Source organism: Tenrec ecaudatus, chromosome X (assembly GCF_050624435.1).
Source record: "Tenrec ecaudatus isolate mTenEca1 chromosome X, mTenEca1.hap1, whole genome shotgun sequence".
NCBI lineage: Eukaryota > Metazoa > Chordata > Mammalia > Afrosoricida > Tenrecidae > Tenrec > Tenrec ecaudatus.
In genome coordinates, this window is record NC_134548.1 from 168,837,987 (window position 1) to 168,856,049 (window position 18,063).

The 18,063-nt window shown below is 40.6% G+C and overlaps 1 protein-coding gene across 5 annotated transcripts in view; it reads left to right on the forward strand.

The window, feature by feature from the left end:
• The first annotated feature begins 482 nt into the window (after positions 1–482).
• VAMP7 (vesicle associated membrane protein 7) overlaps positions 483–18,063 on the forward strand; it is a 62,460-nt gene continuing 44,879 nt past the window's right edge. For 2 of the 5 annotated variants that reach the window (XM_075538775.1, XM_075538781.1), the window contains exons 1-4: positions 485–553; positions 5,510–5,530; positions 11,071–11,225; positions 17,034–17,091. In XM_075538775.1, the coding sequence (XP_075394890.1) occupies positions 11,080–11,225; positions 17,034–17,091 (204 nt within the window). In that variant the 5' untranslated portion in view covers positions 485–553; positions 5,510–5,530; positions 11,071–11,079. Of the gene's footprint in view, positions 554–2,549; positions 2,644–5,509; positions 5,531–11,070; positions 11,226–17,033; positions 17,092–18,063 lie in introns of all 5 variants that reach the window. The other 3 variants (XM_075538779.1, XM_075538780.1, XM_075538778.1) reach the window with 3 other exon arrangements.

Here is an 18,063-nt window from a genome sequence, read left to right on the forward strand (position 1 = left end):
CCAACTCTGTGCTGGGACTCTTTTCTGTGGGCCTGAAAATCAAATCTCAAACCAAAGCTGTTGCTGCGAGGCTGTGATCGTTCTCCTTCACAGAAACTGAGGGATTAGTGCCATTGACCCTTCAGTCAGCAGCCAAGTGGGTAAGCACTGAGTCACTAGGGCCTCTTGTGGTCCGGGTCTTCTAATCTGTCTAATGTAATTACAGTGCTTGCTTGGCTTGTCGTTTTACCCTAAGGAAAGAATTGTTGAACATCTGGACAAATATGCTTGATACAATTGATGTAGGAAATGTTATAAGAACTATAAGAGCCCCCAATAAAAATCCTTGGGGGGGGGTGGGGGAGTTGTTGAAGGAACTTTGATAAATGCGGTCATAAGAAGTCTAAACTACCACTCCCACAATGCCACGCGGCCTGTGGGGCCTCGCCCCGCCGCCCACACCCATTGGAGGACGCTCACATTCCCAGGAGGCTGCGCGCATAAGCGGCCTTACGCTGACTTGCGCCGCTCTTTCCCAAGCCCTGCCCGCAACTCTCGGAAGGAGCCCGCAGAGGTAAACAGAGCGGGGCGCACTCGGCTGCCGAGGGGGGGAGGTGCGGGCCAGAAGGGGCCGGGGTGGAACGAAGAGGCAGTGTCAGGGTGGTTTGGGCTTCTCTGTTGTCCACTCCTCCGTTTGTCGGGCAGGTCAGGTTGGGCGAAGTGTGCTTTGATGGCGCCGAGAAGGCCTCGAGTTGAAGAGGGCCGGACGGGTCCATTCATTTGTTCTTACGGAAGGAAACAGGGCGACTTGTCGGGAGCATTTGAATCCTTGGACGGCCTAGTCTGACCAGCTGCACGCCCTTGTTTTGGTGGCATCACTCATCTGGGTCTCCTCCACCTTCGGGCTTTGCGTGACCCTTTGAAAGCGCCTGCACGCCCCGCCCCCACTGCCTTATGTTGACATACCACTTCCTCCGAGGTTTCGATAGGCAGAGACTGCCGCCGGTTTACACGAGGTTTTGAACGTCAGGCTTGTATCTGTCATCGTCGTTGTTATTTATCAAACTTAGATCGTGTACGAACGTCTTCAGGAAATGCTTTGACGCTCCGTCCCCCACGAACAAAGGGTTATCAAGTCCTTTGCTTTCTATTTTCATTTACCTGTATCACTCTTTTTTTTTTATTTTAACAATTTATTGGGGCTGATACAATTCTTTTCACAGTTCATACATATACATACATCAATTGTATAAAGCACATCTGTACAGTCTTTGCCCTAATCATTTTTTTCTCTTTTCTTCTTTTACATTTTATTAGGGACTCAAACAACTCTTACCACAATCCATACATATACATACATCAATTGTATAAAGCACATCCATACATTCCCTGCCCCAATCATTCTCAAGGCATTTGCTCTCCACTTAAGCCCCTTGTATCAGTTCCTCTTTTTTCCCCCCTCCCTCCCCATTCCCCCCTCCCTCATGTGCCCTTGGTAATTTATACATCGTTATTTTGTCATATCTTGCCCTATCCAGAGTCTCCCTTCCCCCCTTCTCTGCTGTCCCTCTCCCAGGGAAGAGGTCACATGTGGATCCTTGTAATCAGTTCCCCCTTTCCAACCCACTCACCCTCCACTCTCCCAGCATCGTCCCTCACACCCTTGGTCCTGAAGGTATCATCCACCCTGGATTCCCTGTACCTCCAACCCTCATATGTACCAGTGTACAGCCTCTGTCCTATCCAGCCCTGCAAAGTAGAATTCGGATCATGGTAGTTGGGGGGAGGAAGCATCCAGGATCTAGGGGAAAGCTGTGTTCTTCATCGATACTACCTCACACCCTAATTAACCCATCTCCTCTCCTAAACCCCTCTATGAGGGGATCTCCATTGGCCGACACTTGGGCCTTGGGTCTCCACTCTGCACTTCCCCCTTCATTTAATATGATATATATATACATATATACACATACATATATACATACCTGTATCACTCTTGATCCCAGAAGATGCTGTCAGATTTGGGATAGTCTTTCCGTATGGGTAGTGGTGACTGAGAATTGATCAGCTTCGTGTTGTGTGCCATCGAGTTTACTCCAACTCATAGTGACCCAATTTAACAGAGTCCATGTGCCTCATGGGATTGTCCTGACTTGAATCTGTACTGGAGCCGATTGCCTTACTCCAACTCATAGAGTCCATGTGCCTCATGGGATTGTCCTGACTTGAATCTGTACTGGAGCCGATTGCCAGGGCTTCCTCTGGGAAGCCACTAGACCTTAAGCACCACCAGCGCGCCAGGTGACCAAGCGTTTTGAATACACCACCTTCTCTGGCGCTCCCTGTCAGAGCAACAGTTGTTCTGCATCAGAAGTGCTGACTGCAATCTCAATGGAGTATTTCCTCTTACAAAAAAAAGAAAAGTGTGTGCTGTTGGATTACTTTCAGCCCAACGGCTTTATCTTTGGTAATGGAAATAGTCATTTTGCTATGTCTTACTATAAAGTTAACTATTGCTATAACATAGTTAAAATTGAAACGTGCCCAGTGTTTACTCACTTTTTCAACAGATACTTGAGAGCAGGCACTGGAACGCAGTGAAGATGAAGTGGACACTTTGACTCATCTTCCTTGGAGAAATACTCCTGACTGAGTGACTATCTGGTTAGCCAACATTGCACATTCACCATAGTGAAAAATTAAGAACCCTACTGAATGACTGAGGAATGTCTGCCGTAATTAACACTGTGGTGTGAGGCAGGAGTAACACCAGCTGTGATGGTTAAGATTATGTGTCAACTTTACTAGGCTGTGATTCTCATGGAATGAAGCAAAGTTATGTAACGGTGAGATTTGGCAGTCAGGTAATGATGTCATCTGGGCTTCCGAATCTAACCATGTTAAGTGAGGAGTGTGTGTACTAAGGAAATACTGGTACCTGCAGTGCATCACTCACGTATTGCCATCAAGTCAGTTCCAACAGAGTAGAGCTGCTCCTGTGGGTTTCGGAGGCTGCAAATCTTGACAGAAGCAGAAAGCTTCATCTCTTTCTCTCATAAAACATCAACTCAAAATCTCAACCTCACTGCCATCAAGTTGATTCTGCCTCTTAGTGACTCTACATTAACAGGGTAGAATGGCCCCCTGTGGCTTTCTGAGACTATAACTCTTTATAGGAGTAGAAAGCCACAAGTTTCTCCCACCCGAACAGCTGCTTGTTTTGAACTACTGACCTTGTAGTTAGCAGCCCAACACATGATCTATGCCACCAGGGCTCCTTAGGTATAATGTACAGACACTTGTATGTTTTTTGTCATCCAAGGTGATTAGCAAAACTTAAGGAAATTCCCCCAATGATTATGTATAGCCATACAGTTATTTGCTGATTATATTTGCTTGCATTTATTTATTTAGGCCTGTCATCCCCCCTGGTGGCATAGTGGTTATGCTTGGGGCTACTAACTGCAAAGTCAGCAGTTCAAACTATTAGCCGCTCCTCGGGAGAAAGATGAGGCTTTCCGCTCTCGTAAAGAGTTACAGTCTTGGAAACCCACAGGGGCAGTTCTACTTTGTCCTAGAGGATTGCTGTGAGTCGGCATGAACTAGAGGGACCTGAGTTTGGTTTGGGTTTGGTCCCCGTAGTACTATGGATCCTGTCACTAGAGGGGGATAGGAGTTTTACTCATCTTCAGACCTCCAGAGTCTATCACAGTGGCAGCCCTATAGTAAACCCGCAGTACCTATGTGTTGAACTGAAATAGAAGACTGTGGATCCAACCCAAATGTATACAAGGACTTTTATTTATATAGCCCTTATCCCTCAACTTTCCCACTTACTGAACGTAGATTGTTCCATCTCACCTAGATCTTTGTTAGCTTATTCTAACCTCTGTGCCTTCTCTTGGTCCCTGGCTTCCTCCTAAAATGACTTCCTTTCTCTTTCTTGAATACCCTGTATACCACCCTCATTAATTTGATGAGCCAATTAATTTAGTAGTATACCCTTGATACAGGAGTAGAAAGTTACTTTTCATTATTTATTTCCTATCAAGCATTCAGCTAATGATTGTTGCAAGAACTACCTTATATACTCAAGTAGAAGCCAACCTGAATGTCAGCCGAGGCACCTAATTTTACCACACAAAAAAATGCATTAAAAAGGTCCCGGAAAACTTGGCTTATACTCAAGTATATACAATACTGTAATACATCTCTTTGGAATAATAATATAGCAATACAGAATACTTTTCCTTGGTTTTATATTGGACTGTATTATCATGTGCTCTGTGATCAATTGTTCCTGATACTTCTCTGTTTGAATACAACCTTTGTATAGCATGTTATTATATCATTTGGCTTTCACTTAGTACAAATACATTTTTGAGCATTATTTTCTCCTCAGCCTGAAATAATTCAAATGCTAATTACTCTGCCTCACTGTCAATTTCAGAATGTGAGACAAAAGTCTCAATTATTAAAATGAAACTAAAGGCTTTATTTCATGTATCTTTGAATTATAAATCATGACAGCAGATCATGTTGTTATTGCTGATTTTAAAAACATAACAGGAGTACAAGAATGCTTAAATCATAATTGCCATGATTTTAGGGTCTGCCAGCCTATGAGCTACATGTTCTTATCAAAAAATTAAAACTTAAGCATCTTTACTTTGGGGAATTTTTTGGCTACTTTATCAGGAGAGCTCAGTCCCAGGAACAGGACATCATACTTGGCAAAGAAGAAAGCCTTCAAAGAGCTGGATTGACACCGTGGCTGCAACAATGGGCTCAGATATAGGAACAATTGCAGGATGGCTCAGGACCATGGAATGTTTTGTTCTGTTGTGCACAGGGGCACCATGGATCAGAACCAACTCTGTTGTTAAGATGGCACTTAACAACAACAATATAGGAGCCCGGTGGTGGAGGGGTTACACATTGGGCTGACTTACTGCAAGATCAGCAGTTCAAAACCACCAGCCAGCTCCACGGGAGAAAGATCAGGCTTTCTGCTCCCATGGAGTTGCAGTCTTGGAAACTCACAGGGGCAATTCTACCCTGTCTTACAGGGTCGCTATGAGTTGGCATCGACTCATAGGCAGTGAATGAGAATTGGCACCTATGCCCTACAAATGCAAAGGCAACAGTGAAAGTGACATTGCTCATTTATAGAATATACTTGTAAATTTTTAATGTCATTAAAATAAAATTTGTTGTTGCTAGGTGCCGTCAAGACAGTAGTGACCCTATATGCAGCAGAACAAAACATATAACGAGGGAGTGCTAAAAAAGACCTGAATTTTTTTTCAAAGCTTATTTTTTTTTTTCCCAAAACAACCTTATCACATTCAAAGTCCTCTCCATTACACTTAACGCATTTGCCAGATCTGCGATTCCACTCTTGGAAACATTTTTCAAACTCATCTGTTTGGATGGCTGACAGCATCTCCCTTGTTTTTTTTCTTCACCTCTTCTATGTCATCAAATCGCTGTCCTTTCATTTGGCCTCTTCACTCGCGGAAACAAAAAGAAGTCACACAGCGTGAGTCAGGTGAGTAAGGTGCATGGGGCAAGAGAGACATACTGTTTTCTGACAAAAACTAGCACCCTGAGATGGCTGTGTGAGCAGGTGCATTGTGTTGGCAAAACCAGTACTCTGTCTGCCACAAATCAGGCCTTTTTTTGTCACACACTGTTACGCAATCTTTTCAGAACCACTAAATAGAAAGCTTGGCAGCCTGACCTGGTGGAATGACCTCCAGATGCACTATCAGTCAACATTTTTGTCCGTTTGGGAAGTTGAAGGATGTCCAGAATGAGGTTTGTCATCAATCGACATTTCACCTTTTTTGAAATGAGAAAACCACTCATATACTTCAGTTTTCCCCAGAGCGCTGTCCTTGTAATCTGTGTTCAACATCACAACAGTTTCTGTGGCATGTTTCCCAAGCAGGAAACAAGATGTCATAGCCACACGCTGTTCTCTTAAATTAGCCAGCACAAAAAACGAGGTCCAAGCAAAATTGCTTTTATGAAAAAATGCACTGTGACCAGAGAGAACCTTCCCAAGTGATGCCACTGGGTACACTAACTCAGAGCAAGTTGCTCTATGCTTGCTTAGCGTGGGGAAAATGCATACTACGAAAACTGCTCAGCAAAGCTTTTTTGGGGGCATGGGCGTGGGGGTACTGCCTCATATGTCTGACCCTGCACCATCTTCACAGTTGTTATGTTCAAACTCATCGTTGCAGCCATGATGTAAATCCATCTTGTTGAGACCCTTCATCTTTTTCACTGCCCCTCTACTTTACCAAACATCGGTGCCCTTCTCCAGGTACTGGTCTCTCTTGGCAACCTGTCTAAAGTATGTAAGACTAAATCTCGCTATCCTTGCCTCAAAGGAGCACTCTGGCCGTACTTCTTCCAAGACAAATTTGTTTGTCCTTTTGATGGTCCATGGTATTTTCGATATTCTTTGCAAGCGCCCAGTCCAAATCCATCAACTAACCTTCAGTGTTCCTTATTCATTATCCAACTATCACATGCATCTGAGGTGATTGAAAATATCATGGCTTGGATCAGGCACACCTTAGAACCCAAAGTAAGGTCCTTGCTTTTCAACACTAAAAATAGAATGGAAAAAACCACTCAGAACCCATGGACTTCAGGGTGAGTGAAACTGGCTGGGTCATTTATATTTTTTCAGAATTTTTTTATATATAAGCAATCCCTTGCAGATAGAAATATTCCCAAAGTTCCATGGTGAGATTATTGTTTGAAACTGAATTCATTTTCCAAATAAATAAGGTGATCCATGACAAGTTTAGTTCTCATACAATCTAGTAGCCTTTATTTTACTGACCTGCATACCTTCACTACAATTTCCAATAATTTATCTGCTGAAAGAAAAGCTGCATTTAGAAATCTAACTTAGATTCTCTTATATCTTGTTTTGGAATCTTAGCAGTGGGAACAAAAGTATCCTTCCCATTACAAACTTTGCTGTTGCGTGTCATCAAATCAATTCCAATTCCCTTTGACCCCGTGTCTCCATATGGAACCTTTGTAACTAATAGAAACTGACTCTTCCAACTCTAGGCTGTGGTGATTGCCCTCCTGGCCCATCATTTTCTAGATAGGCAGGTTTCCAATGTGAGTGAAGAAAGAGATTTGAGAGAGAGTTAAGGTGGGTAACGTGAATATGTGGAGAGGGAAAGGGAGGATTTAGTTGGGGGAAATTGTGAGTTTCTATGATATGCAAATCCTAGCAGGAATGAAGTAAAATTGAGTTGATGTTTCTGGAACCAACCAAGGAGTGCATAAGAGAACAGAGAGAAACTGTTGCGATAGAGCAGGGGTGTCAAACTGGTGGTGCCCCGGGACACGTGCAGCCCCCGAAGTAATTTTTTTTGTGGCCCGCGATGCTCTGAAATAAAATGAAAATGGAAAAAATTTGTTATGAAGAAAATAGCGCTTAAGGGAGATGGAGGCAATACCGTGCACGCAGTTCCCTCGTTAACCTTTAACTACTGAAGACGGGTATACACGTGGTCCAGTGCCTTTGCTGGGGGCCTGTGGACGTGTATAAAGGCGCTGACTCAGTTCCGGTGACGTTCGGAAGCGGTATGTCTGTCACTCTCAGTGTCATGTAATGTAAACAGATCCCAATTGCGAGAAGGTTAGAAAGAGCACTCTGGGTGGTGCTGTTATGAGTCATACCTAGTGGCAGCACTAGTTAACATTTTTAGAGGGAAGCCATTATGATTGTGCATCACGTTTGTCAGCTGTCCAATATTTTGTGTTTTTTATTAGTGACTTTGTTATATTTTCCAGTCACAACATAAGAGGTAAGTGAAAACTAGTAGGAGGAAAGGACTGGCAAGTTTCGGGTAAAAAAGAATAATTTAGCTTTATTAATACATTAAATAAAATAAATATTTAAATAAAAGCAATTATATAGTGTTTAAATTATCGTATCCGTATTCCTGAATCATCACTTCAAAATATAAATTTAACAAAATTTGTAAATGTGATGTGGCCCGCATGAATCTTGGCCTGTTGCACCAAATGGCCCGTGTTTTAATTGTTTGCCATCCCTGAGATAGAGCTTTCCTTTGCCACAATGAGAGGGTGCAGAGCCAGTCCCTGAGGAAAGCTGTCAGTTTTGGTCACAGAGGAAAGAGCCCTGTGGCATAGTGGACTCTGAGTCCGTTTGCTAACTGCAAGGGCAGCAGTTCAAACCCACCAGCTGTTCAGTGGCAGAAAAGTGAAGCTGCCTGCTCTCATAAAGATTTACAGCCTCAGAAACCCCCAGAGCAGTTTTGCTCTGTCCTGTAATTATCGCGATGCCAGTGAGTATTGTTGTGACTACTTGTTTTTGTAGAGGAGGAATCTTCCAGAAGGAGCAGTTAGAGATATAGGAGGGTATTTCAACAAGGGTTAGTTAGCAATGGTGAATGTTCCTGAGAGGTCAAGTAAGGTGAGAATCGATAAGTGACCTTTATATTTAACATAGCAGTGGACGGTGAACTTAGCAACCATGGTTCTGTTGAGTGTCGGGGGCAAAAGCCCTATTCCTAGTAAGTTGAAGAATTCAAAGAAGGTAGAAAAGCAGAGATGGTGTGTGCCTGGAATGATTCTGACAAAGGAAGCAGTACCTGGAGGCTTCTAGGATCAAGGGAGCTAATGTGTGAGAAAGCGATTCGGAGACGCAGTTAACTGCTACATCTCTATAAAGAGAACTCCAGAAAGAAGATAGCTAAGGACATAACCCTGAAGAAGACGCTCTTTCAGACTATGGAATGAAGAAGAGCTACAAAGAAGAGTTCAGAGTAAGAAACAGATGAGTGCCTGTTCTGCCCTGATTATGAGTCTTGTGATCCTCTGTGCTGGGTTTCAGCATGTTCCCTGACCCCAAGCAGTGTATTAATCTGCAGTATTTTCTCAAGTATAGTTGTGTGAATCCTGCTTTTAGAAAGGCTTGCTTTACATGCAGATTCCAGGGCCCCTTGTCAGGCCTATTGAACCCGAATTTCAGGGGATATTGCCAAGAATTTGACTTTTTAACAAATGACTCTCATCCTGACACCTAAGGTAACTCATCCTCACACCAAAGTGAAGTGATCTGTGGGGGGAAATTGAGCATGTTAAATAATCTTAAGCTAAAACTGTATTAGTTTAGTAATGTTGTAAAGGATCTTAATATGACTTATAAAATCATACCACTTTGGTGGAAGATTTGGGTTATTTTACCTTGGTTTCTACTATAGATAAATTCCTTATGTTAGTAGCAATGTACAATATAAGAGGAAGAGCATAGATTCTAGAACCATAGTGCCCGGGTTAAAACCCCAGTTTGCACACTTAATCTAGTTCTTATGACATGGCCCTACTCAGTAATCACCCTCATACAGAGATCACTGAAGATGTGGGTGCTACAGCAACGTGTGTTGAAGAATCAGATGATACCCAGCTATCAGAAAGAATAATGACTGGGGTCTTATGGGCTTATCTCAAAACAAGCAGCCATCTAAGTGAGGCATCAACTAAATCCACATGGAAGAAGCATACCAGCCTCTGTGATCGAAGGATTATGAAGAGTAAAATCTAAATCCAGAGGATAGAATGGTATCAAACTTAAATTCTGGGCATGCAGTTGCAGAATGCTATGGATGACATTAAAAGCCCAAAATCTACTTGCAGGGTCCTCCCCGAGGATTAAGCCTCTGGCCTTGGTCTTACTATTGGAGAGCAACCGTTAAGTTGATTATGGCAGATGCAATTAGACTAAAGTATAACACTTTATCATTTGATCATCCTTTTGACCCATTTGAAATTTGTTCTAGTTTTACTGCTTGCTTTTCTACCGAAGTTTTTCTCTGCATGATTTTGTTACTGTTGTTGAAGGGTTTTGTTTTGTGTGATTTTTTTTGTATATGACATCTAGGATAGGCAATCTATACAGTGAGTAACTGGGGATATAGGTAGGGGAGCTTGTGGGGAAGTGGGGTGCTAGCAACAATAACTGTAAGAATTAAGTAAGTATTCAAAAATTGATTCTGTGATGATTGCACAACTCTTTGTAACATTATTGAATTGTAGGATATGTGAATTATAAACCAGTTTTTAAAATCCCAGCTAGATAACTCACTAGCTATATAATTTTGGGCAAATTATTAAAGTCATATGTGCTTTAGCATCCTCAACTATAATATGTGCATCATAATAGTGTCTTATTGAATTATGAGGATGACATAAGTTAATAATTATGAACTGCTTAAACAGGTTAGGATTTACAACACAGATTTTGAGGGGACTGTAGTTCAATACATGATGCTGAGTTAAAAACTGTAGATATCTCTATGTCCCTTTCCTAAATTTGGTCATTTAGTACTTTTCAAAAGAGTTATATCAGTTTGTGCTATATCGTTTGTAAATGCACTCTACTAGTGAAATATGTGTACGTGTGATGTCTCTGTACATAAACTGAAGTCCCGAGGGGGCGTGCATGGTTAGATGCTTGGCTGGACTATTAACCCACCCAGAGACAATTCAGAAGTAAGGCCTCACGAAGGTGGGGGGGGGTGGAAAGATGGGGGGAAAAGGAGCTGATTCCAAGGGCTCAAATAGAAAGTAAATCTTTAGAAAATAATGATGACAACATATGTACAAATATGCTTGCTATAATTGATATATGGATTGTTGTAAGAGCTGTAGGAGCCCCCAATAAAATGATCTTTTAATAATAAATAAATAATCAGATCAGGGCAAGATTTATAGCACATATTTCAAAGAAAGAAAGGATGAAGAAGAAGAAAAGCCTGGCAGACTCCTCCCCAAAGGCCTGCTCTGAACACAAGGGGTCACCGTGAGTCAGAGTTGACTACAGGATCTGACCATAACAAATATGTATGCATGTCAAAAGTTTATTGAAGACAGACTTGACTTTTAAGCTTTTTTTAAGTCTATTTAAAGTTTAATGTTAGAGCACTTTGTTCAATACTATCTGCAGGTAATGTTAAGAAACACTAGCATTTGCTTTTGAAAGAGTGTGCCAAATATCACTTACGTGGTTTTTTTTCCTTTCGGTAGATTGAAGCCATGGCCATTCTATTTGCTGTTGTTGCCAGGGGAACCACTATCCTTGCTAAACATGCTTGGTGTGGAGGAAACTTCCTGGAGGTGACCGAGCAGATTCTGGCTAAGATACCTTCTGAAAATAACAAGCTCACGTACTCACATGGCAAGTGAGTTCTACTCTTTATGTAGTAAAACATGGTGGGTCAGCTCACAGAACAGTAGTTCCCCAGTTTAGAAAACATGTTTTTGTTCATTATGTATTTAACTTATAATTCTTAGATTCTATCACTGAGATGATTGTTTATTTTAATGAAAGACACAGAAATGTTACATGTAAAACTTATTTTGCTAAAGTTCTTTATAGGCTATGTGAAACTTGATACAAGTAAGATAGATAATATTGCTTCGTTCATTCCTAAAGCGGCCTTGAGGACTTTGTCCTCATAGAAGGTGACGTTTAGTGAGAGACACAATTGAATCCTAGATAATTATAGTAGAGGGTGGAGAATGATGGTTAGGGGATAGACTCCCAGGTTGAAGGAACAGCAGATAGAGGAGGATGAAGAAATGCAATGACAGGGTCCATTTAGGGAAATGCAGTTGTTGCTCTCTGCAGCTGGTGCCCAGGTTGGAGTGTGTGTTATAGATGTATATGGAGAAGTCATAAGAGGCTGCCCTTAGTCTTGAAGACAGTGGGATGGCACTGAAGGTTTTCAGCCAGTGTGACAAGGTCAGGTTTTGCTTTGGTACCTCACTGATGACGGCATAGATGCAAAATCTTATTAACTAGATAAAAAGTACTTCAATTTTCCTCATCCTTACTTGAAAGTGTATTACTTATCCTTATTTCCTTGCTTCTTTCAGAAGAAAGTCCTTCTTACTTTCTAGAGCTGGCATGTTGTGTATGTTAGAGTGCAGTCTGAGCGAAGCAGCATGGGGCTAATCAGGTTGCTCTGCCCCTCTCAGTCAGTAGCTTCATTTACAGGGACAGTGGTAAAGACTGCCGCACGTATTTTGTGGAGATAGAATTCAGTCCATATCAGGAAACCACACAGATTTCTCAGCCAAACTATGGGTTCACACGGAAGCAGCACACTGTTTTCTTTAATGCCTCCTGCCCTTATCAATTTTATTGACTTACTTGGTACTGCTTCTGTTTGTTTCTGTGGGGGGTTTTTATGAACAACAATACATGAATTGTTAACTTGTACAGATTAAACTTTTAAGTGACTAGACACTATTTACACAAACAATTGGGGTTAGTGATAGGGCAAAACTTTCAATAACATTCACAAGGCTGAACCATGCCTACCAGATTGACACAGGTCATAATAAATAAAGGCATTAAAATAGTAAATATGTGATAGTCCTGGGCCACTAGTTCTTAGACACCCTCAAGTTAAGAGATACAAAGTCCAACAAATGCCAATTCTGTAACCTTGGGATAGCAATCATTTACTTCTTCTCACACCATTCAAGGGCTACAGATGCGTTTTAGGTAAAGCCCAGTTCACTTAGTGCGGTTTCCACATCGAGTTATGATTTGGCCTATGAAGGATGTTGAACACATCATTTTTCTAGTGTTAACTAACAGCCTGGAATTTGGTATCAACTATCCTTAGGAATAAAGATGAAATAAATACCTCCCTCGATGAAAGAAAACTAAGAGAATTCAAGACCAAAATCAAATGACCTGTTTTAAAAGAATTACTAAAAAGTTCTTATTCAGACAGAGATAAATGGTACCAGAAGAAAACTTAGACAATCAGGAATGAAATTTTAAAAAGTAATATAAGTGATAAATATAATAGACTATTCTCTATTGAATTCTTTGTAATGTGTGATTATTGAAAGCAGAGATTATAAAAAGATTTGTAGGATTTTCAATGTGTGTAAATATAATATTTAAGGTAATGATAGCATAAAGGTGAAGAAATAAAGGAACCTGTATGGTACTCAGATTCTATATGCTAATCAAAGTTGTAAAATAATGATTACAAAAAGACTATGAAAAATTAAACATGTATTTGATACTCCAAAAATGTTATGCAGAGATATGCTGAAAAGTCATAATGGGATATTTTAACTGTTAAAAATATGGTAGACCTAAATGCAATATTATATTAAGCATACTGATTGTCAAACTAAATTTGAAGATAACATAACTCAAATTTATTCTGTCTATAAGAAACTAAACATCCCAAGTGTTCTTCAGTGGTTAGCTGGATCAATGATGGTACATCCATACAGTGGAACGTTATAAAAGAACATTCTATTGGTACCATATCAAAACTTGAATGATTCTCAAAGGCTCATTATATTGAATTAAAGAAGCTCATGACAAAAGTTTCCACACTGATTGCACTTATATGGAAGTCTAGAAAGACCAAACTGTAGGTGGGCTGGAGACTAGCTCAGTGGTTTCCAGGGGTTGGGGGTACAGAGGAGGATGTGATCATTAAGAGAGAGCACGAAGAAGAGTTGGGGTGGAATGGAACTAACTGATGATGGTGGTTTGTCACTAGTCAGCCCTGATCTTCCTTGATCTCTCTGTTAGCTTTCTACAACTTCCTGCTGGAAACTCCACTGCTCTCCAGAACCTCCCCCTCCCCTTCTGGGTACTCCTTATTCACCCTGGTTCAGACTTCTGTTCTCGGCTGCCTTCTCATCTCTCTAGAGATTCTTCCTGGACCATCTCACCTATTCTCCCTGGCTGACGTAATTATCTGTATGTAATGACTCATATTTTTAATCTTTTCCGGTTTTTTGCTTTCTCCTATTCTTCATCTTGAGTTCTTTAAAAAAAAAAAAAGAGCTAATGCTTCTCACTCCAACATCCTGATTTCCATCCCAACCATTGTAATGAAACTATTTTCACTGAATGTTCACTTCCAAATGTATTTTCTAAGCCTCTCTTTGGTAATGTATACCATATCAGTGTTACTAAGATGCTGCTACGTGAACATCCGTTGGTATGCCTCATGGATGCTACACACTTGATCTGTGCAAAATGAGGTATATCACCTCCCCCTGAAATCTGATCTTGCTAGTCTTTAACAGGATCATCAGCTACTCCATACACCTTCAGAGTCATACTGACTTTTTCATCAAATCCTTGGCATTCAAGAGACTTTTCAATGCATTCTTCCTTCTTAGCTATCTGTTACTTCTGACTCTCCCGCTTCTTCTTGCTTCCTCCTCTTATATGTATTTCCAGTTCCTTTAATACTGCTTTCTTGCTTAACACCTATTGCTTTTAGAATAGTGCTCACCACCTTCACAGTTTAGTTCACTTGTTGCCTTTCTAACCTTATCTCCAGAGTCCTGCTTTCTCTGGACTAGCTATGTGATTTCAGACTTTGATACTTTTTTTTTTGATACTTAATTTTTTTATCTGACCTTGTCTTCCTGAACTTAGAAACCTCCTCTGAACTTCACCACTAGGTCTCATGCCCGTTCTCTATTATATTTGCCTCTTTGTATCACAGTGTTACAACTTCAGTCTTTGCTCTTTACTTCCATCTGTAACTGGAGTCTTCAAGGTTGGCTTAGGAGAAAAACACTCTGGGAGACTAATAAGTACCTTCATTTTGCACATCCTGTGTTTAGACTGACTCAGGAGATAGGTCAGATCTCGAATTGTGAATCATTGTGATAGCTGGAAATCAAACAAAGCAAGGAGAGTTTCTGTGGAAACAGTACAGAGTTAAAAAGAAGATGATAGAAACTAGGAGAGTGCAGTGTCAATAAATTCTGGGAAAATACTTACCCTGAAAAGGAAATGTACAACATTATCAAATGTTTCAGAGCGAGCCATTGGATATTCATTGGTAGACACAGTTTCAGAATAGCAGAGAATGACATTTTGATTGAGTTCTCATATTTCCATATAATTCAACAGGTACTCCTGTCTACTCCGTTGCCCAAGGTTGAAACTAGGGAGCGAAAATTGAGCTATCCCTTTGCCTCACCCCCAGTGGCCAATCCACAAATTCTTTAATGGTTATTTCCTGTCTCTTCTTTCTCCACTTCTTCACCACTCATGCTGCCCTTAATTTTTTTCTCTCATCATCTCTTACCAGTCTCACTTCAGGAGTCTTCTGTCTGGTCCTCCTTTCAATGCTTATGTTTTAAGAGTTTTATTTACATTTGTCGTTCAGGCATATTAAAAAAGAGTTGTGTAATCATCACCACGATCAAGTTTAGGACATTTCTTCTTCCTGTACTTGTTTAGCTCCCCATTTTCCCCCAGCCTCCCCTGGAACTCTGCCGACTCATAGTGACACTAGGAAGCTATTAAGGTAGTTACTCCCCCTATAGATTTATCTATCCTGGATTTCACATACAGAAAAACAATACAAAATCAAAACAAACACACAATACAAACTGACAATAATGACAGAAGAAAGCAGAAAACACTAGGAAGTGTTGTATAGTACTGCCCCTGTGGAGTTTCTAAGACTAAAAATCTTTATGGGAGTAAAACAACTCGTCTTTCTCCTGTTGAGCTCCTGGTGATTTCAAACTGCTGACCTTGTGGTTAGCAGTCCAACATGTAACCCACTAACCCACTACACCACCAGGACTCAGGTAAAGGTGCCAGAGCACCCTTTTTTAGTGCAAATCTTAGCACATTCTCCTCAAGTTAAAACCCTTCAATTCATCTTCATTCTTAGGGCAGCGGTTCTCAGCCTGTGGGTTGCAACCCCTTTTGGGGTCCAACGACCCTTTCACAGGGGTTACCTAAGACCATCGGAAAACACATGTTTCTGATGGTCTTAGGACTGAGACACCGTTTCTTTATGGTCTCCAGGCGGGTCCGTCCACATGCAGATACTCCCACATATGAGTACCCGGTGTGAAGACTGTTACCCCTGCTACACCATGCTTAAGACAAAATTTAATTTATTTGCCATTAGAAATAAGTAGTTCACAATATATAATCACATATTGTTTTTGTGACTAATCACTATGCTTTACGTTCCATTTGTAAAAATGAAAATATATCCTGCTTATCAGATATTTACATGACAATTCATAACAGCAAAATGACAATAATGAAGTATGAAAATATGTTATGGTTGGGGTCACCACAACATGAGGAAATGTATTACAGGGTCACTGCATGAGGAAGGCTGAGAACCACTGTCTTAGGGTAATATGCAAGGTAGTTGATAACATCTTTATAATAGTATTTGCTTACTTCTCTAGTCTGGAATTAATTTGTACCATACATTGCACACTAATTTTCAGTTTCTTAAACTTGTGTGTTCCTTGCTATCGCTAGGCTTTTGCGTGTACTGGTCCTTCCTCCGGAATATTTCTCACTCACTCTCGATCTGGTCATTCTTCATGTCTCAGCTCAGACCAGTTGTTCGAGGAAATCTTTCCTATTACTTTTCCCCAAACCTCTGTGTCCCTCTGTTGTGTCCCTGTAGTACAAAATACGGCTGCATTGTAATTCTCTGCATTCTGACCCCTGTGAAGGGAGGTATTGAGGTTCTGTTTGTATCTTCAGCATTTAGCATGGTAACTGGCCCAAGTTGGAGACTCAAGTAAATTCTGCTGGGTATTCAGCTGGACAGGTATTTGCTTTAAGATCTTAGGAAAAAATTAATGTGGGCCATTGGAATTTAATCTTATTACATGTCTCTCTTTAGATGCCATTTTTTGTTTAAGTCTTAAGACTCTAATTACACTTTCCAACTTTCATGATATTGAGGAATACCAATGCAGTTGTGCTATATTACTAGAGAAGAGACCTTTTAGTTTCTTATTTCCTGCTGTTTATGTGACTTGAAAAACACCAGTATAAAATGGGGCGGGGGGCGCTAAACTGTCTGTAAATAATGTGCTGACCTTGGTGGTACTGAATTTGCTTATATAAAAGTAAAAGAAATATTGCTGATAACCGCACTAAGTTTTATGTCTTTTTGCTGATAACTGCACTAAATTTTATGTCTTTTACTCTACAGTTATCTGTTTCATTACATTTGCCAAGACAGAATTGTATATCTCTGTATCACTGATGACGTAAGTAATGTGAATATACATCTGTTCTTAATGTGGCACAGAAGTTAACTGCAAGGTCAGCGGTTGAACATGTACAGCCTGGAAACCTTGTGGGACAGTCACTCTCCTAGAGGGTGCTAGGAGTAAGAATGGCTTTAGTGGCAGGGGTTTGGTGTGGTTCTCGTATGAATGTTAAAAGTAATGTGGGTAGCTGAAAATTTTTATATGACGAAGCAAGTGAAGAGTTCACATTTTGGCATATGAAAATTACTCTTGCAACATCTACATTTGTCCTATGTAGTGAGAATTGGTGTTCATAATTCTGATTATTTGGTATCAAATCCTCTCAGAAATAATGTTTACTTGGAATATGAAATCCATCATTTCATTCCTTCAGTCAATAGTTAATAAAGATTTTAAAGTATGCAAACTTTGGGGGGGGGAGCACAATACATTACAATTGGCTATGTAAACCTGAAGTTTACTGATGAGTTTTTTTGACTATTTTAAGGCACTAGACATACAATGCTCAGCAACTTAATTATATTATCAAACTACTTTCTCTCCTCTGCTATCTTCACTATCAACTTCGTCCTCCTGTGATTGCAGGGAGTGACATGCTTTATGTCTACAGACGAGTGACTGTGTCTTCTTGACTCTCTTCTCACAGCAATGAGGAAACTAACCAGAAGCACTCAAACCCCTTTACCCCCTGCTTTCAAAGCCAACATCATTTCAAGTTTACTTGTCTAGGACTACTTCACATTGCTGATTTCTAAACAGGCCACTGACAGAGAGGATGGAATTCTCATTATCAGTTATACCAGTCAGGGTTCTTAGCCTGCTTTATGTTACAGATTCTTTTAGCACCATGATTCCCTTTCAGAATATTTTTTAAGTGTATGAAGTAAAACACATGTTGAAGAAAATGAATTATATTGGAAACTAGGACTCAAAATATTTAAAAGTTAATCCAGTAATATATAAGATTTT